The sequence below is a fragment of the Rhamphochromis longiceps genome, linkage group LG16 (assembly GCF_057381845.1).
Source record: "Rhamphochromis longiceps isolate RC_006_pf linkage group LG16, R_longiceps_female_GT1.1, whole genome shotgun sequence".
Lineage (NCBI taxonomy): Eukaryota > Metazoa > Chordata > Actinopteri > Cichliformes > Cichlidae > Rhamphochromis > Rhamphochromis longiceps.
In genome coordinates this window covers 36,463,605-36,488,582 of record NC_140572.1, presented here as the reverse complement: position 1 = coordinate 36,488,582, position 24,978 = coordinate 36,463,605, and the positions used below count along the sequence as shown (strand labels likewise).

Genomic DNA, 24,978 nt, shown 5'->3' with positions numbered 1-24,978 from the left:
CATTTTGTGTACAGCTTCTCAGCATTTAAAGTGTAATGTACATTGTAATTTATGGAGCCAGTCACACAGACGTAGAGACCAGTTGGAGACCACCTTACAACCACCACAAGAGGAAAGAAATGAGCATTTGCTATAGTCACATGTAGTTTGTATGGAAGGTACTAACTTGTCTAACAGTTGTGAAACAGGAGACTGTGGTCCAAACTAGAGATGGCACGATACCACTTTTTTATGTCCGATACCGATACCGATATCATAAATTTGGATATCTGCCGATACCAATATGAATCCGATATAATGTTTTTTAATCAACAAAACTGTTTTTTAAATATCTTGCTGCATTTTGTATAAGTTCATACTCAAGTTTAAAACAACAACTACACTAAAGCTATTCTGTTATACCTGTATGCAAAAAAAATATTTCATAGTTCAGCAATACTGATCAATCTAATAAACTTAAACCTACACCATCCTCCCTATTCTGGTATTTTAAAGAGTACTTAGCATAAATATTAAGCAACCTAACTAATAGGGTTCCAACTCCCAGCAACAACAAAAATAAATAAATAAAAAATAGGGAACCACCCCTCACGCTCCACCTCATGATGCTTAATCGACGTAATCAACCTTAATTTGATGCAGTGCGAAAAAAAAATGCACAGAAATCAATTATTTTTCAAGAAATATTAAATAGATTCAACATCTTTCTTCAACAAAATTGCAGACTGCACAGATGGTACCTTCCCAAAGGAAAAAGTACTATAGCTTACTAGGGTATATATATTAGACTTAATAGTTACTATATACAGTAATTGACTTCTATTCATTTTACATCAAATTAAAACTTTGGGTGTCAGATAATTATTTATTAAAAGCTCGACATTTTAAATGAGAATAAGAAAGAAAAGTATGTCTTTGTGCCCCCTTTTCCCTGTTAATGCCCTATCGGCCCCCCTGGCTAAACTTTGCTAGATCCGCCCCTGCACAGTTACCAGCGTCAGCTACGTAGAAAAAGATCCTCAAGTAGAAAGTAATATTAAATAAATTCTAACAATAGCTGATCAAGCTTAAACGTGCTGCTGTTGTTCAGCCGCTGGTTTCCTCTTTCTGGTGCAAAGTGGGCCAAAAGCAAACTAGAGACACGGACTCGCGACAGAAAAGCCGATCAGCTGATCGTTAAGCAGTTTCATCATTGAAGTAGCAGCCGGAGAGCGAGAGGCAGTCGCTTGTTAAGCTTAACGCAGGAATGCTTTACAAACATTCAGAGATGGACTTACACACTTGCTTTACTTCTCTCGGGATAACTTTGTCGGAGATGAAATGCTGGGTTGCTAGCGAAGCTCCACATGCTATCCAGACCACCGACAGGTCCCGCATGCCACAGCCGCTCTATCACGTGATGCATACTGCTCCGACGTGCTAACGTTCTGAGGTGAGTTACGGCGTGTTGCAAGTTTTGTGAGGTGCTTTCGTGATATTTAATGGATCGGATTACATTTTTTATTTTTCTCCGATATCCGATCCAGTAATTTAGGTCAGTATCGGACCGATACCGATACGTAATATCGGATCGGTCCATCTCTAGTCCAAACTAGAAATGGAAATCTTCCACCTTCTGAAGTTTCACCTTTGGAAAGGTAAGTCACATTTTTAAAAAAAGTTTTAAAGTGCCCACTTTCCAGTATGTGTCATGTCTTTTTCAGTTTTACTGCGACTCGGTTTGCAAGTGCATGGGCGCCTTCCGTCTTCTGTAGGAAGTGCAGGCGTCCGAGGCAATCAGTTTTTTGGTGCAGCATTCTCTTTGCAACCACTTGCCAACCAATCAGGAAAACCAAATTTTTTCTTAGAAGCTGGAGGTTACCAGGTGGTCATTTACTGGTCTGTAAGCTTGTGTCAGTGAGGTCTTATTGATATTTCAATTTATAGCAATTTGTATGGAGGAAGTGACTAAAGCCTTGAAATAAATTCAAACAATTTATTTTTTAACTGCTTCTTTGTTGATATGGTGACAAACATGAGTCATACCACACACAAAAAAATAGTGCCTTTAAGAAACTACTTTCACTTCTTTCATATGACACAGGGTTAGTTTCTCTTCTCCATTTTTGTGAATGTCAATGTATCATTACACAGTGATGCGATTTTGTATATAACACAGGTTTAACCCCCATTGGTCCTATCCACCACATGAGAAAGGGGTCAAAGGTTAATCCCTGCTTGTCACTATTAGCAGAGAACACAGGCTACAGTGGAGCTCTAACACTTTCTACAAATCTCAGACTTGCAGTACATTAATAAGTTTCACATTTACTTCCCCTTTCAGTTTGCTCACTCGCCCACACGTTCATATTCTTTCTGTTTCGCTCTCTCATTAGGGAGTCAGTTAAAGACTTGTAAATGTCAATATCATTAAGTTCATTTCTCTCCATATTATAGATACCAGCTCAACAAAGGCAGGCATCTAGCCCAAAGTTAACCGAGGAGTAGAGCAGGAGGGGATAAAGTGTGTTGGTCTAATGGGGTATAATTTTGTACATGCATTATATTATGCTCCAAGCTCCAATAAACGCATAATTACACCAAAGCTTTCTTGCAGACATCAAATTTTATGGAAGACTAAAACTTTCTAGATTTACAGCTTTGCTAAGAAACTCTAAAAACACTCTATTTCAATTTCATTCATAAAGCAGGGGTTTTAACATTTTTTTATACTTAAATGAAAACTAAAATGAAACTTGAAAGCCTCTGAGAGCCACTTGTTGTTTTGGGTTTTATTAAATACATGGATGTAGGCAGTCGGTTGAGTTGTTTTCGTGTCTCCTGGACTGACTCATTGCTGGTGAGATCAAAGCAGAGGCCTTACAATCCGGAGGATTCATGGTTCTTCTTGTCACTGAAGTTAGTCCTTTACAATCACTCTCGTGCTTTGTATTTGGCACCAGTAAGCTTTCCGCCTCAAAGTACTGCGGGATGGATACCAATCTAAAGATCACGAATGCCTAAAACTTCTGCACCATTGTCTATGTGCATGCGTCTGTCTGTGTGTTTATGCCATTACGTGGGTCACCACTGCAGGCAATGAAACATACTATTAGCAGGCTACAGCTCCGAGCCTTGGCACCCATATCTGTGACATCACTGCTGCATCAGCATTTCGTCCTGCCACATGGGACAAACATACCGCTTGTGGGTTGATGACATGCTTATGTGGCGCGATCATCCTACGTTCCAGTCAACAAGAAGATGAAGTTCCAACCAAATTTGCTTGTGCCACGTGCACTTTCACGTAAATGCACATGAAGTGACACACGCAGAGCGAATTCTAAACGGAGTCTGTCACTGAATAGCAAATTGTCATGTACTAAAAACAACACGCAACGTCAGCTAGTGGAAATGATTGCATGGCTGGGCCTAAATGATAAGTTCCCTCATAATCAGACACTGACAGGGTGTACTCTTAAGCCACATATTAGCAAGCAAGAGAAACCTGATCACCTCTGAGCATTAATGTTCTGTAATCACCTGTGGTGTACACCACCCAAAGACAAGACTGGATCAATTGCTCAGCTCTCAGTAAACACATGTAAGATGTACACCACTGAATTAATTGTACTGGATAACCTGTTCAACTGCTCATTACTGAACAGGTTTAGATACTCATTATCCAAGTATCTAATCAGGTAATCACATGCCAGAAACTCAGCGCATGTGCACACGCAGACACTGTCAACATGACCTGCTCAAGTTCAAACAGAGCAACAGAACAGAGAGGAGAAAAGTGATTTAATTTACTTTGAACGTGGCATGGTTGTTGGTGCCAGAAAAGCTGGTCTGAGTGTTTCAGAAACTGCTGATCTGCTGGGATTTTCACCACATAACCATTTCTACGATGATCCAACACAGAGAAATGATCCAGTTAGCAGCAGCTCTCTGGGTGAAAAAGCCCCATTGAGATAAGAGGAGATTATCCAGACTGTTTCGAGCTAATAGGAAAGCAACACGAACTCAAATAACCACTCGTTACAACCAAGATACGCAGAAGAGCATCTCTGAACACACAAAACGTCTAACCTTGAAGCAGATGCGCTGTAGCAGCAGAACACCACATCATGATGGTTTTGAAAGAGGAATGGAAGAAGCTATGTATGTCCACTATGAGCGACCCTCTTTGAACAGAGGCGGTGGTTTACGGCACAAACTGTCTGCCATCTATAATCCAGTTTTGAGATTCCTTCCCAGACGCCTTAACGCCCGCTCATATCCTGGGCCTTCTGACCTCAGAAAATCCCATGATAGGGTGGGGCTTGGCTGACTGTGGCCTACACCCGTTTTCACACCTTGGCTCATGTGATTAGGTAGAGGATCATCAGGGGGGGGGGGTCCACTGTCCCTCTTTGGGGGGGGAAACTCCCACACGGCTTAAATCTAGGACTCCACCATTTGACCCTAGAACTGAAGAAGCTTCTCGAATGAGAGGTGAAATATCTTCAAGCAACTTAAAGAAGTCCAGACGCTTTTCTTTCCAAGCTCCTTAGACTACGATGACCATGACTGAGAACCTTCACAGACATACCACACCATGTGCTTCTCCTGTAAACCAAGAACAGGAAACTGAGGCTAACCAGCCCCCCTGGTACCCTGGTACCCAGCCCCCCCTGGAACCAACAGTTTGGATGGTGGTGTAATGAATTTTGGGGATATTTTCCCTGCAAACTTTTTGGCCCCTTATTACCATTTGAGAGCTTGGTTTAAATGTCATCGACTACCCGGGTATCATTTCTGACCAACCTGTAAAAACCTGTAATAAAAATTTGTACGGTGAATCCAAACAATGACAAGACTGATCCAAGCCATCAACACCGATCCAAACACAGTTCACACACATGCAGTTAAACAGACAAATAAGCCCTACCAAAATGGTTGTGTGCCGTTGGTTTAATAAGTTCCAGAGGCTTCTCCGTGCTGGTTAATCCACCTGTCGGAGAGAAGGAAAAGTTGGGCTAAATATGGTCTTTAATGTGGCAACAAAATTAACTTTAAAATAGAATTCAAAATTAATTCTCAATTTGGCATGGACTGTGCAGGATTGGATTAAGTTAAGTAGGATTAATTTCAGTCATCTTTGCAAGCCCTCATTAGTGAGAGTATTAATATTTATATTGGGATGCTTATGAAATTAGCATTAGTGAAATCTGAGAAGAAAAGTACTGAAGATGACTTAAAAGCATTCACAAGCACAATGTCAAAGTCTCTTCTTAAATGGATCAGTCTTCAGGCTTTCTTAATCTGGCTTCATTGCTACAGATATCTGCTCAAAAGAAGGCCTGCTGTACTTATGACTGCACTTATCAATATGTCAGGAGATTTTAACAATGTTTCCGGCTTCTTTTAGGAATCCAAACTGCATGATGTAGTACAGAAAGCTGGAAGTCCAGAACTAGACTTAAGCCTTGTCCATTACACGTCCTCCATGCCAGGCCCCTGTCGTATGATGGAGTGCATGTGTAATTATTAGCTGCATGTGATAATAAAACAATTAGCAACTGATTCAGTCATGGACTAGCCTTTAAAAAATGTAATAAAAGAGAATTCAGTAATTTCCAAAACTCTACATTTAATTGGAAACTAATTGGAAGACAACAGCTGCTGAAACTGAGGACTGGATCTGTGCAACAGCTTTCAAAACACATGAGAGACGATGAATACATTTGAGATTTGAAAGGAAGATTTCCTGGTTTTTAAAGAGCTTTCCCCGCACCTCCACTCTTGTCTGAATTTCAGCTGCTCAACAATTTACAGCTTACTTTGTTTCTAATTTACTTCTACTTGATAGTTTCAGGACATACTGAGGAAGTTTTCAATGAGTACGTTTTGCACCCAGAAACTTTCTTTTTGTACTGTATCAGGTGTAGAATGAGACAATAAAATCCTCCCCAGAAAAGAGATTCGTGGGTGTCAGTATATTTCTCCACAACCTTTATATAAATCATTAAGCATTAAAGGTGCCTTCACAGATGTGTGAGTTACTCATGCCATATACACTAATGTAGTTCTAATATCATTTAGCTTTAATATCTTTTTTCACTCTTTAGCCTGGATAATTTCGCACACACATTACATATAGTTTATTTACATTTTACACATATCCCTTTTTTTTAAAAACACAGGTTTTTTTCCTGTATTCCCATTCTTACTGCTGCTAACATATATTTCTAAACTGTATTTATTATCCATTTTTAAATTTTCTCATACGGCCTAAGACTTTGACCTACTATCAGGTGCTAAGACCTTGAAAAAAGAAGATTATACCATGTACTGTAGTTGCAGCAAGAGCAGTGTGGTCAAGAAGTATGGGGATTTTTCTCACAGTGTGTGGGAGTGGGGCTCTAGTATGCTGGGCTTATAAATGAAATAGTGAAAGTGAAGCAGTGCCGACTCTCAGCTTTCACGTCAGTGTATGTAGTGAATTGTAAACCCTTTTGTTCACTGTTGTTAGAGGCAAGTTAAACATAAACTTATATCAAGCAAACATCACATTTAATCTTCCATTATTCATAACAGCCCTCCAACATTTATCAACAGATATTCGAGCTCTTCTTCTGTGTACTGCAGCCTCGTTTAGCAAGTGATTCACAATATCAGTCACACTGGCATCAAGTGACAACAGTGTTATGTTTTATTTCATGACTAAGTTATATGAGTTCAGTACAGGGATGTGATCACCAACACTTACTGACTGTACAGGACACACAGAGTTATAATTAGCCTGCTGGACTGAATTTTAAGAAGGCAGCTAATATACATTTTAGAGCGTTTCCAAGGTTACCTCAATGAAGAAATTTCAGCTTTTGGGCGACACCGTCAAACGGCAAACAGTTTATGCTTGCTTTTACAAACTGTCACTCTGGCGCTCCGTGGTCTTGAATTCAAGCTCTTGTGCTGAATACAAGCTTGCTGCCATATTTCTACTCAGCTTCGTTCAGCCTACATTAGTTTATCTTTAAGACTGGCAGCTGGTATGCATGGTGGGGTCAGTAATCCTGCAATTATCACCACTTTTGGGAAGCAAACTCTTAGAATGTAGTAAATGTCTAACTTTGTCTATACTCAGTGGGTGCGAGCACAAACACAGCAGGCTGTCAGAGTTAAAAATGTGTGCCAGACGAGCAAAAAACGACGAAAACTGACACACGATATAAAATCGACAATGCTTAGCAAATTTGAAAAGCAAATAGTAAGTGTGAATGGAAATCACAACATCAAAAAAATGTTCATCGTTTTCTTGAATCATTGGAGACAGACATGCGGAAAGAAAAGAGAAAGTGTGGAAGAAAAGGAAAATGTGAAAGGAGACCAAGTGCTGTGGCCACATGATCGAGCAGCAGTACATGACATACCCACAGCTACTATGGATTTTGTTTTTCTGGGTTGCTAGGCACTATTTTGAGCCTAAGCAGACTGTCCTATGACTAATACATGATGAAGGGAAGGGCTGAATTAAATATTCATATCGCACATACAAACACAGTAAATGCATTTCTTGAATTCCTGGGCAACGCCGGCTTCCTTTGTGTGTTTAACAGAACATATTGAAAAAGAAAAGACACAAAACTAAAGAGAAGAGAAGCTTTGAATAGACAGAGTATTATAGGAAAGCTGTGTGTGCACACGTGTGTGTGTGTGTGCGCTTGTGCGCGCATGTCAGTAGGATGGCAGTGGCAGATGGCAGAAAGATGACACCAGAGCTTGATGGGCAAGAGACAGGCCACACTTAAACACACACAAAGGAAGATTTGAACGTGTGAGGGGCTGTTATACATCTTCCCTCTGTTACGCTAAATTCCACCACCTCATTTTAACCTCTTTGCCTTTGGCCTCATGGAAACTCTGTGTATGACTTTCTCTTTAATATATGCAGAGATGTGTATAACAGCCTGATTTTAGCCTGAAAAAGAAGTCATGGGGTGGTGCTTTAAGATCGGCAGACAAAGTGGGAGCTGTGCATGACAGTTAAGGTCTACTTTTACCTGGTATAGTGTGTCGTAATGGGGGGAAATCTATGCTGCAAGATTTTATGACTCTTTATCTGCCACAACGATCAGCAACACAAATGCTGTTTACCTTCAGTTTTTATTGTGTCTTGGTCAGAGCAGTTTTACAGAAGTCGATTTTTATGTGTGACTGGAGGAAGTGACTTAAAAAGGAAGACAAATATAAGGCTCAGAAATGTGTGTAATTATCTGCATGTGCAGAGGAAATGTATTTCGCGGAAACCAACCAGCTTCATTGGGTTGTCGACTATGACCGGTATGACCTCTTAACGCCTGAGCGGGAAGACGGGTCAAGAGCTTTCTGCCATAACACGCAGTGATGAGAGAAGGTCTCCATGGGAACCAGAACAAACAAATAGGCAGAAAGAGAGAACGTGTTGTTTTAAACCTGGTGTTTGCAATACTCATGGCACTACCCTTAAATAGCCTGAATATCTCGGCTCAACAAGCAGTCACAGTGCTTGTTGTTAATGTATTTTCCAGCACAACAAATGACAGTGTTGTGCAGAAACTGATAAAGGCCCAAAGTAAACATGACATAGGAACACTTGAGGAAGGTTAGTATTGTTAATGAGATTATGGGTTGGAACAAAAAACAAACAAAAAAAAACAGCAGTAATTAAATCTTCATTTGAGTCGTCTCCCATTCTTTACATTCTTATTTAGGTTTTGCGTGTTAAATTATATTGTTCATTTTCTTAGAACAGGCACATCCACGAAGCACAGGATAAACACCTGGTGTTTCTGGGAAAATGTGTGACGGCAATGATGTTGCCAAAGTTTAATTTTCTTACAATTATGATTAAAAAAATAAAATAAAAACATATCGACAAGTCACAGGATTACACATGTGGGGATAAACTCAACCGATGAATTGAGGTTGGATTGTTGATATGACAAAACAGGCTACTTGAGGGCATTTCCTGTTATCAGGAAATTATCAGTAAATCAAAATAATCAACAAACAGACTGACAATAAACCTCAGATCTTAACTCGGCAATCTGACTGAATCACCATTATATCGGTTTATAGCTTTCATTGTTTAAAAGGCCATTAGCAAGTCCAGTTTTTCCTTTTGTATCAAGCATACATGATTATTAGCCCTGCATAACATTACATTACATTAAAGCACTGATTGGTAGCAAGAAGATAAAAGAGATTAATTTTATGTGCCGAGCAAAGCACACAGAACTATGTTTTAGGTGTCGTGTTAGATAGATCCTGCATACGCACATTCAAAGAGCACCTTCATCTGACCGTGTATTATAGATATGCTTTCAAATTCTGTCTTGACCTCTGATGTCCCTTAGACACAAAAATTGGAACGCCAGTGTTCTAGCTAACCAGGTCCAATATGTCCTACTTTGCTCCTGATTTACTTTCTCCAAAGGCCAGCATTAATCAATCGAGTACCTACATCGAGTCCATTGGAGAAGATACCAAGTGCTACCTGCAAAATTGCCTGCCAAGCCCTTTAATTCATTTTAAGGAGGGCACTTATCCATACTGTCCAAATAACACATCAGTTGTGTCAGAGTTTTATTGAACAGTTGTCCTCTCTACAGTACAACTATTATCTGCATTTACGGTGGTGAAAAGAGCTAAAGTTCAAGAGAGACGAGGCAAAGAGGTTCGCCACCACTCACAGCTCATTCGGTGGTCCGAGCTCTGGCTCAGCTGCTGAACAAATGGGAAGAGGAGCACTCGAAACGGCTTAATTATTTATTTTGTTATGACACATTTTGTGTCACCAGTATTTAGAGGATGTGCTTGTTGTGCAGCATAATGCACAAAGTGTTATTAAAGTAAGTAATGTCCTGCGGGGTGTTAATGCTGTGCATAAGTTATATGTGTTATGTGTATGTAATGGATTATTTTAATGTGCAGACCTGTGACCTTTGCCATATGCATACCTCCTAGCAAAGACTGACCATACTCCTCAGAGACAAGTAGGAATACAGAGTACATACGGTATGTAAAAATAAATCTGACATAAAATTTAAAAAATACATGTGTGCCCGTAAGCTCAGGCAGGAAAATGATTCGCTCTCTTTCCTTATGTCATATTCCTTTTGTAAAAGCCTAACAGCCTTCCTTGTGGACAGACATACGTGATCGCCACATGGAAAAGGAAGAGGAGGAGTGCCAAGTTACCGATGGCTGGCAGAACGACAAGTTGGCTCCGAGGCCAACAGGAAGCAGGAGTGCCTGGTTCAGTGGATACACACCCGGTGTACTAAGCTAAGGGGAGAGCCCTTCCACAGCGTAATAAGAGAAGCACAAAGAATACATGAACATTCATAAGAACACATAAGACAATGTGATGACATTTACACACCCATCTCGCACACACCTTTCCTCCCGCTAGACCGAAGGTGTCAAACCTGCCTTGTTCAGGGCCGCTTCTCTGCACCATTACCATACACGCCAACCTGTCTAGTCCACTACAACTCAGTCTGGTGTATTCTGAGCCCTGCCACCCTCTACTCTGCCAACTATGCCATTCTGTCTGCCGAGGCTCCACCAAAACTGCCCTTCTGCTACAACCAAACTCCGAGCCAGTCCGAGAGGGTGCCAGCAACGCCAACCTGTCATCGCCACTCTAAACCGCAAGATAATCTGCTGGGAAGCCAACATATGAGGAGACTCAATCCAAAATGAGATCTCAATCATGTGACTGAAAAAATGACTTTCCATGGAAACTTGCAGTTTCTGTATTTGGTAAGGAAGCTTCTTTTCTTCCCCCTTTCCTTGACATCAGCTTTATTTAGGAGATTAGCTTATAGTGTATGTGAAGCAGTCTCCAGCTAAAGGGTTTTATCCGTTGTTTGCTCATACTGTCTAAAATGACCTGTATAATTAAAGAGTCACAGGACAGGTCAAACCAACATGACTCCTGAGCTTAACAAGAAGTCACCAGCTGTAGAATCAGCCACTTCTGTGTGGAAAAACATCCTGCTCCTCACATAAAGGGTCTTGAATAATCAGGCCCCATATTATCTTAATATAGTACCATATCTCCCCATTAGAGCACTTTGCTCTCGCTCTGCAGGCCTACTTGTTGTTCCTAGAGTATTTAAAAGTAGAATGGGAAGCAGAGCCTTCAGTTTTCAGGCCCCTCTTCTGTGGAAGCAGCTTCCAGTTTGGATACAGGAGACAGACACTATCTCTACTTTCAAGATTAGGCTTCAAACTTTCCTTTTTGCTAAAGCATATAGTTAGGGCTGGACCAGGTGACCCTGAATCCTCCCTTAGTTATGCTGCAATAGACGTAGGCTGCCGGGGGACTCCCATGATGCACTGGGTGTTTCGTCTTCACTCACTACGTGTTCACACCTCTCTTTATTCAGTCATCAGTTATTATTAATATCTGGCTCTCTTCCACCGCGTGTCTTTTGTCCCGTCTCCGTCCCATCACCACCAACCGGTCGCAGTAGATGGGCGTCTCTCCCTGACCCCATGTCTGCCGAGGTTTAGCCTCAGTAAGATATTATTACCACTGAAGACTATATCAACTAAGATAAAGAGAAAAATTGTGTACAAATATATCATATTCTAATAAAAGTTCAACAGTTCCAACAATCACAGTCTATAAATTAAAGTCGCACAGATTAATCACTCACACTGATGCAGACTTTTGTATATAATAACAGATCAATTACAGAGCATGCCTGATAGAGTTTCAGCTAACTCTGAGATGGTGCCCCTATGACAGATTCTAATCAAACCTACTGGAACTTTCTAGAGACTGACCTCTACATTATTCATTCATGCTTTAATAATTAGCAATGCACAGAACAGCAAATCCTTGTATTGCCTGTTGAATCCATCTATGTGCAGGCTAAACCCATGAAAAACTTCTCACCACTGCAATGCTGCAAACCACTTGTTGGTGTTGTGGCCATGTTTACCAACTACTCAGCCCTTCCTCTGGGCATTTTAAACCTACGAGACAAACCACAGACTTTGACTTTATTTTTACTGCTGAGCCTTTTTACATTTGTCTGACTGCACTCACATGTGTGTACTGTTTGTGTACACATACATTTGTGTGGCTTGGCTGCTATTAAACAACATAATTTAGGTATTTATAGTACACACAATATGCATTTATGTGTATGTACTACAATCACGTTAAGACTTAAATACTAGTTTCTAAGGCCAAAGTATATTTACTTGTTAAACAGAAGAATAACAGAGCTTCTGATATTTATATACAATAAAAAGTTAAAAAAGCTTATTTTCATCATTGTTTTGTCCAAGTACGCTGCTTTAATTAAGAAGCAGTTTTTGCAGAGAGGAATAGCCAAATGCTTGTCCTAATATATTTTTTAAAAAACTTATATAGTTTCAATATGATGTACTATATACTCCTATTTTCATTGCAACTGTCTTAAAACCTCCACAGAAACAAAGCCACCTTCTCAAATTCATTAACAGGAAAACAGATTTGTGGTAAAATGCAGCAGCGTCACAGCTGAAAACACAGAAAGAAGTGATCTGCGTATGTGTGCGAGGCCTGCTTTTCTGTAAAGATGCTCCCGGAAAAGAGGTTAATTACTACACGTTTTTGTGCCATCAACAATGACAAAGAGCATCGGTGACACTCGGGCCCATGTTTCTCATTACATTTTAGGTGCAACTCATCACAAAGACTCAGTGCTCAGTGAAACAAGGGCTGTGTACACATTTAACCAGGAGCACGCGTGAGCATCCAGATATCCTCGACAGGATATTTGTAGCTAAAAAAGTAACAATTCGGATTTTAGGTCAAACGGTCTGATCCAATCTACCACTCTTACTGTGTCTCACTCACACACACACCAACTATCCACAAACAGAGTCCATGTGGGCTGGCAGCATGCAGGCAACATGAAGTAAGTCCACTGAGAGACAGCAGATTGTGCGCATGTTCGAGAAAGGCATTTAAAGGAATTTAAAAAAAGAGAGAGAGTGACATCTGTCCAGGATTGAAGGGGTCACTGGGAAGAGAGAAGGACCTTTGTGTTTGTAAGAGCATTACAACATGTGCACAGCACTCGGCAGAGTCCACAAGATTGTAAAATATACAGGTGTGGAGGAAAGAGTGTGGACTCCAACAAAACAGATCATTTCTGCTGAATTTTAAGTAAAAAGAAGTTAATACAGTCCCACAGACACAAGTGTTAATACATGTTTTTCTTTCATTAAAGCAGTTACACTTCAAATAGTCTGAATTCATCTTATACTCTGCATTATACTGTGCTCAGTCCATTCACTATCTGAAACTTTAAGTGTTGTTTTGCTGGTTTGCTGCTCCTCACGAGCAGAAAATCTAAACTAGGTGGGGCTTCTGTGAGCTTTGCAGTCCGAGCTGCTCCCGAGTTTACCTTATTAAGGCTTTCCTCTCTCGCTGACATCATACAGACCCCAAGATTGTTTCTGACAGATTTTTCCCAGAGTGCTTATTCATATTTAATATGAATGATAATTTTACACACAGCAACAAATTGTTGTAGTTTTCAACTTGATGTGTCTCTCCTGCAGAAGACATCAAGCCAGACTATAAGCTTGTCTTGGTCTGTGGCATCACAGTCCGTCCCCGTGCAGGATTTTGATTCTGATGTGATTGTCTTCTTTGAGGCTAAAATTTCTACAATCTACAACTTGGCTAAGTCTTTCCTGAGTGTCTTAGGAGTCCTTGTGGGGTCTTTAAACATTTCTAGCAGAGTCGATCTTTGAAACCTTCACTTCCTCCTTCTGTGCTGAATGGCCCTCTTTGAATGTCCCGATTATACTCCTCACTCCAGTTCTATCCACTTTGGAAACTCTGTGATAATTTTGTATATTCACCTCCTGCTTTGTGAACATCAACATTTCTTTTTTCTGTTTTGGGCATGATGCTTTAACAGTGACAGCTCAAACCTCTGCTGAAATATTTACACTGTGTGTAAACTTGAAGATAATTTTTGAAATAATTTTATCCTCCTCTGTCTGACAGAAAATAAAGAAATAAGGAAGCGTATAAAATATCCACTTTAACTAAAAAAAATGTAAACATTGAAAATGAATATATATATACTGCTGTTATAGTGTGCTATCATCAGGGAGGCTATGTCATTCACTTCAATTCTATTTTATTTATACTGCGCCAAATCACAACAACGGTCACCTCGAGGTGCTTTATATTGTAACATAGACCCACAGACAAGGGGCGGCCATCTGCCTCGACCAGTTGGAGTAAGGAGGGGAAGATGAGACAAAAGACGCTGTTGAAGAAAACCAGAGATTTAAGTACGGTTCAACGCAGAGAGGTCTATTAACACATGAGTGAGAAAGGTGACTGGAAAAGAAAACCTCAGTGCATCATGGGAATCTCCCAGCAGCCTACACCTATTGCAGCATAACTAAGGGAGGATTCAGGGTCACCTGGTCCAGCCCTAACTATATGCTTTAGCAAAAAGGAAAGTTTGAAGCCTAATCTTGAAAGTAGAGATAGTGTCTGTCTCCTGAATCCAAACTGGAAGCTGGTTCCACTGAAAACTGAAGGCTCCGCCTCCCATTCTACTTTTAAATACTCTAGGAACAACAAGTAGGCCTGCAGAGCGAGAGCAAAGTGCTCTAATGGGGAGATATGGTACTATATTAAGATAATATGGGGCCTGATTATTCAAGTGCTTTAATAGGGTGATATGGTACTACAAGGTCATTAAGATAAGATGGGGCCTGATTATTTAAGACCTTGTATGTGAGGAGCAGGATTTTGAATTCAACTCTGGATTTAACAGGAAGCCAATGAAGGGAAGCCAAAACAGGAGAAATCTGCTCTCTCTTTCTAGTCCCTGTCAGGACTCTTGCTGCAGCATTTTGGATCAGCTGAAAGTTTTGCAGGGAGTTTTTAAGCACACTCTGATAATATTGAATTACAGGAGTCCAGCCAAGAAGTAATAAATGTATGAATTAGCTTTTCAGCGTCACTCTGAGACAGGATATTTCTAACTTTAGAGATGTTGCGTCATTACCATGTGTGCTCCAAGCTGCACCAACAAGAAAGAAGGCAAACTATTTTAACCGCGGTATCTGCCGTACCTCGCTGATATTTGTCTAAAATGTTATAACCAACTTTGTGGCGATTAAACTTGACTTCAAAACACGTTTGTGCTTTATTAGCCTTGAGAGCCACAAAGGACTAAGAGCAGGAAATCCAAAGGATGTAACACTGAGAGAAATCCCAAGGTTTCATCACAACTCTACACAGTACCATGTTTACCCTCTAACCTCAACTCATTTGTCATACCATTCTATTGTGAAAGAGACAAATGACTTTTTCTTACGATAAGGACAATAGAGGGTTGATAAGTTCTCCTACGCTGAATGCAGGCACCACCAGTTTAAAATGCAGGACTGAAGCCACCATGATGAAGACAAAAGAGTGAGACGAACAGAGACCCGTCATGACAAGCTAGCTACACCAGCAGGCTGTAAACCGCTGGAGTTAATTGCACCTTTTGTGTATCAGAGTTTGTTTTTACAAGAACTGTATTCACTGTGTGTGTTGATGCCGGGAATATGGGTGTGATTCTCAGCATGTAAAGTCATGTTGACTCCTGTTGATTTTGTGTGTATGCTGCTGAGACCTGTTATTAGTCTCTCTATAGGCTGTGCGTTTACATATGTAGATATAGTGAAAGTCAAAAGCATGCCCCTGATTCTCTTTACATTATGTTAATAGGTAAACTTAAAAGAAACCCGATGTTTAACGCTGGTTAAAAAGCTGGAGGGGATTTTTTCCGCCCTATCCTGTATTATCATTTACATTTTTAGGCCTATAATAACCCACAAGCTACTGAACCTGGAAACATCCAGGACATCTGGACAGCCAAAATTCTACCCTGCTGCAGTTTTTACCTAATGTGGTATCACAGATACTGCATTCACATTAGACTTTGAATGATTTTTATTTGTCTCAGCACTACAATCTCAGGTCACAGTTAGAAACTAAGACCTTAGGCCTCATTTAGACCTCTGTGGGGAATCTTTGTAGAGCCTACGACGTAACCAGCACAAGAGGCTGACGCTGTTGCCAACATTAATGTTTGTGCTGGTGAATTATGTGTTAATTACTGCGTGGTCATGTCGCAGTGTTTTATGTACAGTGTCAGTCGAGACAAACAAATCAACGCTAGGACTTCTTTCCTTCCCGACTGCCTGCTCTTTGTTGCGGTCAGTTTTTATGTTTGCACATTCCCTCAAGTCCATTCCAACAGTTTCCTCCAGGAATTTGCTGACATTTGTGAGTCCTTACATTGATGCTTTGACTATTATTCATCATACTAAGGCTATGATTGTTGTTCTCTCAGTGATAAATTAAAAAACTGTGGCACAAATGTATCCGGAAATGCACATGAGGAATGAATTGTACTCAACAGGCCAATCAGCAGGTTGTGATGTGAAGTTCCACTTACAGGGCCGTGCACGTCAGGTTACAGCTCAGGCTTTCAGAGGGTATTTGTGCTTATTTCATAGCTATGGCGTAAAACACACATTCTCACATCTGGGTTTAATGATCCGAACTTTGATGCTTCTCACATATTGTAAATTACTATATTAATCAGACCTCCAGATGCCTCTCAACTGTTGATGAGCGCAAGTCAAACTCAATTATAAAATGACTGCTAAAAACAATATAATGAGCAAAAAAGGAGTCTAGAAGGCTCGGTCGGATGAGCAACCTTGGTGATGTGATCATTTATTGTTAATCACGGTGAAATTTAATTAAGTCATTACGCCTTAATAAATCAAACAACCACAAACTTTGTACAAAACATTTGAAACCCAATCCAGAATGAACCAAAGAGATGCTAACAGGGGGGGGGGGGGGGGTGTTATCTGCTAAATGTAATTTGATTAAAATCATTTAAATTCATTTACGTTGTAGTTCCATTTGAGGGCAAGTTAAACCAAAATTAACAATATTATCAACTTTCATATCCACCAACAAATCCTTTTAACACTTTCATCATAAAAGCAATAAAACCACAATTTAAGAAAGGCTTTAGAAGGGAAAGGAGAGTGAGATGGTGAAAGGAAGAGCAGTAAGGCACACAGGGACGGAGCGAGTGATCCCACTGTCCCATAGCCTCAGGTGCTGTTGGCAACAGCGTAGAGTTATAAGGCAGGGTCAGGGGTTAGGGTGACACACTACACATCCTTCAGGAATTGTGTGTGTGTGTGTGTGTGTGTGTGTGTGTGTGTGTGTGTGTGTGTGTGTGTGTGTGTGTGTGTGTGTGTGTGTGTGTGTGTGTGTCATGCCCAAAACATTAAGCAGCCCTGAGACTACAGCTCACAGATGTCACATGATCACACTGGATGCAAAGAAATATACAAGCCTGCTGTATTATTGGGCTGATGTTGACTATTAAAAACAAATAATCTGTCCATTTTCACAAATTGTTCTAAGATAAAACACCGAAACTGAAACCAAATATGGAGCCTGTAAGGAAAGGAAAGTCCCTAACATTCATTTTGGCTCCAACATATATCGTCCACCAAAATGTGTCTGATCAGTAGCTCTCCCCTACTAATAAAATGCTTCCTGGGGGAGAAAGAAGAAGCTTCAAAGTCATCCTCCAGTCGATATGCGATCCTCCATAAATCCCCGAGCTTCCTACAGTCTCCATTTTCAGCACAAATCCTCCCTGTGAGTGTGTGAAACCTACTCGCACCTCGCCATCAAACTCCTTTCTCCTAAATCAACTCTCGCCACTCAGCCCATCTCCTTCCTCTTTAAACTAAAGCACTATAGTATAACTCTATCAAGGACCCTGAAAAGGAAATCGATTTTAGAGACACATCGTGTTCCACTTTTTGCCCCGCCTCAACTCTGTCGGGCTTTAGCAAAAATATGTGATTTCACAGAAGACAAAGATCTACAGCTACAGTAAGATTAAAGTAAATTAAACTTTATAAATGAACCAATGTAATCCTGTAAAAACAGGATGCACACAGGTCTTTTGTGTCTTAGTGTCCTGCTGCATAAATCATTGATTGTTTAGTAAAGTTTCATACATTTTCTGAAACTGGGAACGCAATTAATAGTTAATACTTTTCTTAATTCATGTTCTCACAATGACATTTGTGACACTGATTATATCCATTACTGTACAAAGACTTTATAGGTAAAAGTAAGCAACAACACTACAACTAATTGTCTGAGTCTAGTTTCATGCAATTATGGGAACATGAGCATGAAACACACTCGATGACCTTTCAGTACAGTCCTTTTTTTTTTTTTTTTTCTTTCTTCTGCAAGGGATCAGAGAAGAGGTGAAACTGAGGTGGAAGGTGCAGCCTGATGGGAAGATTTTCCACAGAGAGGAGGAGACAGCCGGTTACTGTGAGAAGGAAGACTGTGGGTCGGTTTAGTCTGAACGTTATTGGCTGATGTTCCTCAGATGATCTAATTCAACTAATTTCCATCTCTATACTCTGACTGCTGGACTATAATAGCTTTGCATGACTGCTAGTTGGAAATAATCCTTATTTATCCTAAGCTTAGATCAAAGAGTGTCTGATGAGCTGTTTTATGCCTCTGTTTTTTCTGATTGGTGAAGCTAAAGTTTGCAGGTGGACAGGTCTTATCTTTGTTCATCTCTGTTCCTGGACTTTGTGAAGCAATTCTTACCAAAGGCCATTTGTGGACAGAGCATTTAGAATAGAAATGTACCCATGCAAAGTAACTAAATGTTTAAAACTGTGTAACCTTTGACTGAAAATAAATAAAAAATATTATACAATGGAATACAAGTTATTGACCATGTTTATGAATTTTAGGGCTTTTCAAACAACATTTTTTAAGATGTAATATCTCCCACAAAGATACAAAACACAGAAATGACAAAAGCTGTCATTGACCCTGAGTTTTTTGCCTGAGTTTGGAGTTTTTGTATTTACATTTTTGCCTTTTTCTGTACATATAGTGTTCTGAGTTTTGGGGGTCTGTATTACATTTAACAAGGTTTAGCCTTAGTTTTATCTTTAGGTTTTCTGGTTTAGTTTTCTTTGTGATTATAGATCTGTTCTAAAGTTAAATAATTTTTTTGACACATTTCATTTTATTCTCAAGAAAACTATAAATAAGTGACAGTAAATACTAAATGTTAAGTTTTCTCCCCTAGCCCCGCTGCGTGCTGACGGACGTGGGTTACTGACCTGGTAGCCTGGCTGGCCCTGGGTGGGTCCGGGATGGGCGTGAGGTTCTGGGGGCGCTCCGTCTCTGGGCTGGGACCCGGACCGGGCCTCGGGGGCTTGGGTCCTGGTTGGTGTGTTGCCGGGGTTGTGGGCGGGTGGGTGCATGGGGGCCCAGCCCTGGAGCAGGGTGCCGCCGGTGCGTCGAGCCACCTGGGGGGCTCTTCAACTGGTGGGGGAGATTGTCACATCTTGCAGGAGCTTTCCTCTCCTCAGGAGCTCCCTCTGCAGGAGGGGGAGATACAGGAGAGGTGGAGGAAGATCTCAGCCTGGGTGTTTATTGTCTTATGTAGTCTGGAAGATGAGTGGATGGTGGGGTGGGTGCAGTTTTCTCTGTGGTGGGGTTGGGTGGACTGTCCCGGGCTCTGTGGGGCCGGGCGGCGCTGCTGCACTGGGCCCGGTCTGGATGGGCCTGGGCCCCCTTTCCCTGGCGGGTCGCGGAGTATGGGGGTGCCTACTGGGGTCAGCGGGGGAGCTGGCCCCAGGGAGGGGTCACTTGCCCCTCCCTTCCTTCCCTCCCCATCTCCAGCTGCCTCCCTCTTCCCGCTCCACCACAACCACCCACACATGCAGGGCCTTGGAGTAGGGGTATGTCACCAGGGTGCAGAGGAGGCTACCCCCCCCCTCTGTCCCCTTCTGGCTGCCTCTGCCTCAATTTTATCCCACAACTTAGACATTCACATTACTCACGCTCTCATTACACATACATATAGGATCTTGGGGGTGGGCACGATACACGGAGTCCAAAGTACCATCAGGGTGTACACCCCACCCCTGGCATCGTTGCCCACCTCTCAATTTTAAATACACGTAGACATTGAGGGCTAGCAGGAGGGACCATGCGCTTACCTGCTGCTCTCTGGCAGGTAGCTCCATGCCCTCCTGGGTTTTAAATGCACCTTAGAACACACATGCATCAACATTACAATGAGCGGGTGGAGGGAGGTTTGGAGTCTTCTCTCACCCTCGTTCTCTGCGACCTGCTGGAGCGGGGGGGGGGGGGGGGGGGGGGGCTAGGAGGAGGAGTTGGCCGTCCGACTGCGGTCTGGAGTGTGGAGCCTTCCTGCTGCTGCGGAGTCGGGGCGGTCTGCCTCCCCCCACCGCAGGGAAAAGGGAAACACCACCTGGGTCTGGGTGCAGTTCCCCCCTCCAGGGGCGGGGGCACCTAGACCCGGTTTGTAGAGTACGCTTGGGGAGTGTGATCGTGTGTACAACGTCTCTTTATGTCTGTCTCCACGTTGGTTGAGTGTGGAGTAAGTGCATATGAGAGCATGAGGGTGGGAATGGATGTTTGTGTCTGTGTGTGCCTGTATGTCTGTGTCTATATGTCAGGTTGGGTGTCAGGCGCCACCTCTCTGGGGACATCTCAGGCCCTCCAAGGTTTGGAGGCCTATCTCCCCCTACCACCACTTCCCCTGCCAGTGGCGGACCCCCTCAGACATCGGTGCGTTGGTGGTTCTTTGTGTCCGGGGATGGGCGTCCAGGTACACACCGGCTCACTCCTTGGCGGCCGCTTATCGGGGCCTGGAGCCTGGGGCTCGCTCGGGCCACTTCGGAGGTGGGGTGCCCCCGGCCTCTCGGCCTGGGGCTCGGTCACTCAGGCGCAGCTGGCTGCCGGCGGAGCTCACGGGCGCGTCACTGCAACTCCCCCTGGCTTCTGCTCTGCGGCTGCTGAGTGAGCCCTCATCTGGGACTCTCCTCAGCTCTTTCCGGGACAGTGGCGCAGCTGCCCCTCTGTTGGTCTTCCTTGGTCTCTTGTGTTCTGGGGGCCTCTGGATGTCTGGAGTTTTGATCTCCTCCACACCTGCTTCAAGCCCTGGAGGACGGGGCTGTGGCCCCCCCACACCCTCTAGCAGATTATTACATGAAGGAACCTTTTAAAAAAACAAGCGCGTCCATGCTCACAGGTGTACACACGGGTGATCACACCCACAAACTACACCCTTTTTGGCTCCTACCTCAAAGCACACTGTGTTCTGTTGATCTTATGTGCTGCACAATAATGTTTAACATTTAGTATTTACTGTCATATTCCCATATATCATTGTGATGTTGTTTATTCTATTACTCTTGTTCTCTTCTGCTTGCTTTCTTTTTTCTTTCTCAGCAGGTGATCCAGGTGATCGATATATGCATTTTTTTTTTCTCTGCCCGTTCTGTTGGTTTTTGTCTTTTGCCCTTCTCCCCCGTCCCTCTTCTCAGCTGTTTCTCTTTCCCTCTTTCTTTCTCCCCTTCTTTCCCCCAGTCAAGTCTGTCCCGTATTCAGTAAGTGAAAATAAAATAAACAATAAAAGGTGAATCAAATGGACCATTACGGCAAGGCTGGGATGGTCAGTTTGGTAAAGTAAATCCGTTGGGCATCTTTCTTTGCCTTTAGACAACAATTCTGAGGGCAAAAGAGCCAAACGGGACAGGCCAAAAAAAAAGAAAAAAGAAAAAAAAGGTTACAAAGGACAGCAGCTAGTTTTTTTTAAGTGGTTTGAATATATTTACATGTTTCTTATAAATTAATGCAACAATAACTGTTAAAAAAACACAATCAAATATAAAACAGCACACTACTTTGTGTGTAAGTTTTAAAGTTATACTCACAGTAGATGTGAAGGACCATAATATTAGAATTCCCCAGCATGTTGCTAGTGATGGAAAAGATTTATTACAACAACTTTCAGTACATTCCTGAAAAGAAGACTCGCTGCAACACCAGTAAGGAAGAAAGGAAGGAAGGAAGGAAGAGGAGCATAAGAAATAAAGCAGTTTGAAGGAGAGAATAATTAAGTGCAACCACAGTGCAGGGAAAAAAAATAAAGGGGGAATCAACAAGGAGGTAGTTCATTTTTAGGGCTGGCTAATGTATACTACCAGAGAGAACTAACACAACACCGAAAAGACAAAACAAAGAGACAAGTTTTAAAACATGAATATGAACTGGAACATTTTTATACAAAAAGCCTGTGCATTCCCAGTAATTAGGAAGGAATTTCTTACATGTGGCTCTCTCTGACGTCAATCCTGTACCTTCCCAGAGTTTGCTTTCTCTTCCCCGGTGCTGTGAATGTTTAGTGTTAGGCTGCTTTTGGCAAACCTCCTGGACTTGGGTGCTAGAGAGGTTTAGGGGGAAGGGTGGGGTTTCTCTGCTTGTTTGAATAGCAAGCAGAGATGAGCAAGGTAACCCCAGTTCAAGTATTTGGCTCTCCTGTGCTAATGCACTGTTATTGTGTATGTTGGCGATTGCTAAATAAGTATATCTTAACAAACTCAAAAAGTTCAGATATTTCAAGCAGAGTGCAAAAAATCTGTAGACTTCAAAGACATGAGAACCAATAAATACTGGACTGGTGTGTTCAAACACTCTTATATAAAGTCCATGTGAAGTGTTCGTTTGGCCCCAGCCTGTGAGAAGGTTTAGATTTTTGATTCTGCTTAAAGTCCTCTTTAGGGAAAATTTACAGTCCATTCATCCAACAGTAATTATGTAAATTCATTCTGGACTGCCTGCAATCATAAAATCCTGTTGCTCTGCTTTTAAAAATCAAAAAACACAGCTGATTTAAATTTGGCTGATCTCCACTTGTGGATTTTGTTTTTTTCATTTTTGTTTTTTTTAAATGGAGTTGATATTTATGAGACGTTCACTGTAAGTGACATTCTGAACACTTGCATGTGCAGATCTGCGTTTTCTGCCATGCACAGAGCCCAAACATTAATTTCCATGTCAAACTAACCTGATTCCCTAGCTTCACAAAACACCAATCAACAGTTTAAGAGTCCAAAGTGTCCAAGCTCTAAGTGGACCATTCGGTAAGGTGCATGCAGCCAGGTGCAACAACAGTTCCCCATGAAACCATGCTGTCAGCACAGTTCTAGTGTGACGTCCTGAGGTATTTAAGGGAGAACATTTGGTGATAATGAATTGAACTGCAGCACTTGTTATTGTGCACGAACATACAGCAGTTTGAAAACCCAAGAGCTTTTCTTAGCTTTTCCTCAACAAAATCTTTAATCTCATTCTTTCCATGTTTGCCAGATTAGATTCCCTGATACTTTACCCTATTCCTGAAAACAAAATAAATTGGACTTATTGTGAGGAAATGAAGTTCAAGTATTAGAATAAAAACAGAGAACTTTTTGAAAGCAGCTGACCCAAAGTCTGAATAAATTTGTCCATCAATACCTCATCAGGCAAACTGAATTAACATTTTTACCAAACTAACAAATACTAAAATACTTTAATTTTCCAAGTTCACAAAATAATTTCAGTTAGTTTTCATTTTTATTACAAATCTTTCTTCACAGCTTGTTTAACTGTAATAGTTTTATTACAGTCCTGGCTTCTTCTAGAGATCACGTGGAGGACATGAAGACATGTATGTGGGACATTGACTCCAATCATCTGGACTCAACATTGACTATCCTTTATCCAGGGAGCTCTATGATACAAAGTCTATTAATGTAGCAGGTTACAATGAGTCTGAACTCCTGCTAACCCTCCACTTAACAAAACACGGCATTAACTGTCAGAAAAACACATCTCATGTGGACTACCTACTGTTGATGCTACAGGTAAGAAAAAGGGCAAATCAGGACAATTTCCCAACCTGATCCTCCTGACATTGTCCAGACTCCACGTGTGGAAACCGCTTAAAAGCAACAAGATTCTCCTGTTGTGCTCGAGTTCTAAACTAGAATATCTGCATCGTGGATCTCTGTGTAATAACCTGATCTGCTTAAGCACGAGTGCATACTGGGACATACATTCTGCTGATGACAGTCTGCTGACAGCATTCATGCAGCACAACATAAATAAGATAAAAGCAATCTTGTAACATTATACACAGCAGCCATCTGCTTTGTGCTGTTTTCTGTTCAACTAAGATAATAGCTGAAATGTAATCAGTTTGTAAACAGAATGGTGTGTGTGTGTGTGTGTGTGTGTGTGTGTGTGTGTGTGTGTGTGTGTGTGTGTGTAGTTTACTTCTGCATTCACCAGCATGTCACACAAAACCAGACTAGGGGATTATCTGTAATAATAGTGACTCACTTGGGTTTTAGAAGAGTTTACTATAGGATTACAGACCAGTCTGATGCTGAGTGAATTGCACTGTCATTACAATTATTAATATTCATACTGGGCTCATACTTACACTGTATGTTTCTTTCATTGAGTGTTCTGATTGCACGAGCACCAAATAACGCACTACACTTGAACTTCACGTCTTGATACACAAGTAACTTCATTCTTTTGTATCTAAGATAACACAGATGGGTCATAACTGGCTTATCTTTGGATTGTTCTGCAGCATGTAGAGGGTGTGACTGATCACAGTTGGTTTTAAAAATGTTTAATGATATAATTTGTCCAGTTTATTTGATAAACTTTTAATAATCAAATTATCAGTTTGATATCTCAATAGCTTATATTAAAGCCACTTGGATTGTTGGGAATTACTGGGAATTTTTTAACCAAGTCTATCACTGACAACCAGAATGTCCTTGTATCCATCTTCTTCCTCTACCAAATGTCTATGGGAACAAGCCAACTGTGGAGATACTTACTTTAGGCTTAGTTTATTTGTTTTTCCCCCCTCTCTCTACGTGCCCGGTGCAGGATTGCTTGAGCTCCTTCACTGAGCCTTGTGTGTGGATTCATAGTTCCCATGCCATCTGATGTCAACAAGCTCCTTCAGCAACACTAATCCA

At 41.5% G+C, this 24,978-nt stretch overlaps 1 protein-coding gene across 4 annotated transcripts in view; it reads right to left on the bottom strand.

The window, feature by feature from the left end:
* The window catches only part of hdac4 (histone deacetylase 4), a 129,958-nt gene that overhangs the window by 68,743 nt on the left and 36,237 nt on the right, over positions 1 to 24,978 (bottom strand). For 2 of the 4 annotated variants that reach the window (XM_085384896.1, XM_085384894.1), the window contains exon 3: positions 4,913 to 4,975. The exons of 1 other annotated variant lie outside the window; for it this stretch is intronic. Coding sequence is in view for 1 of the 3 variants with exons in the window: in XM_085384894.1 (XP_085241020.1) it covers positions 4,913 to 4,975 (63 nt within the window). In the remaining 2 variants the exon portion in view is untranslated. Of the gene's footprint in view, positions 1 to 4,912; positions 4,976 to 22,266; positions 22,505 to 24,978 lie in introns of those variants that run through there. One more of the 4 variants, XM_085384898.1, reaches the window with a different exon arrangement.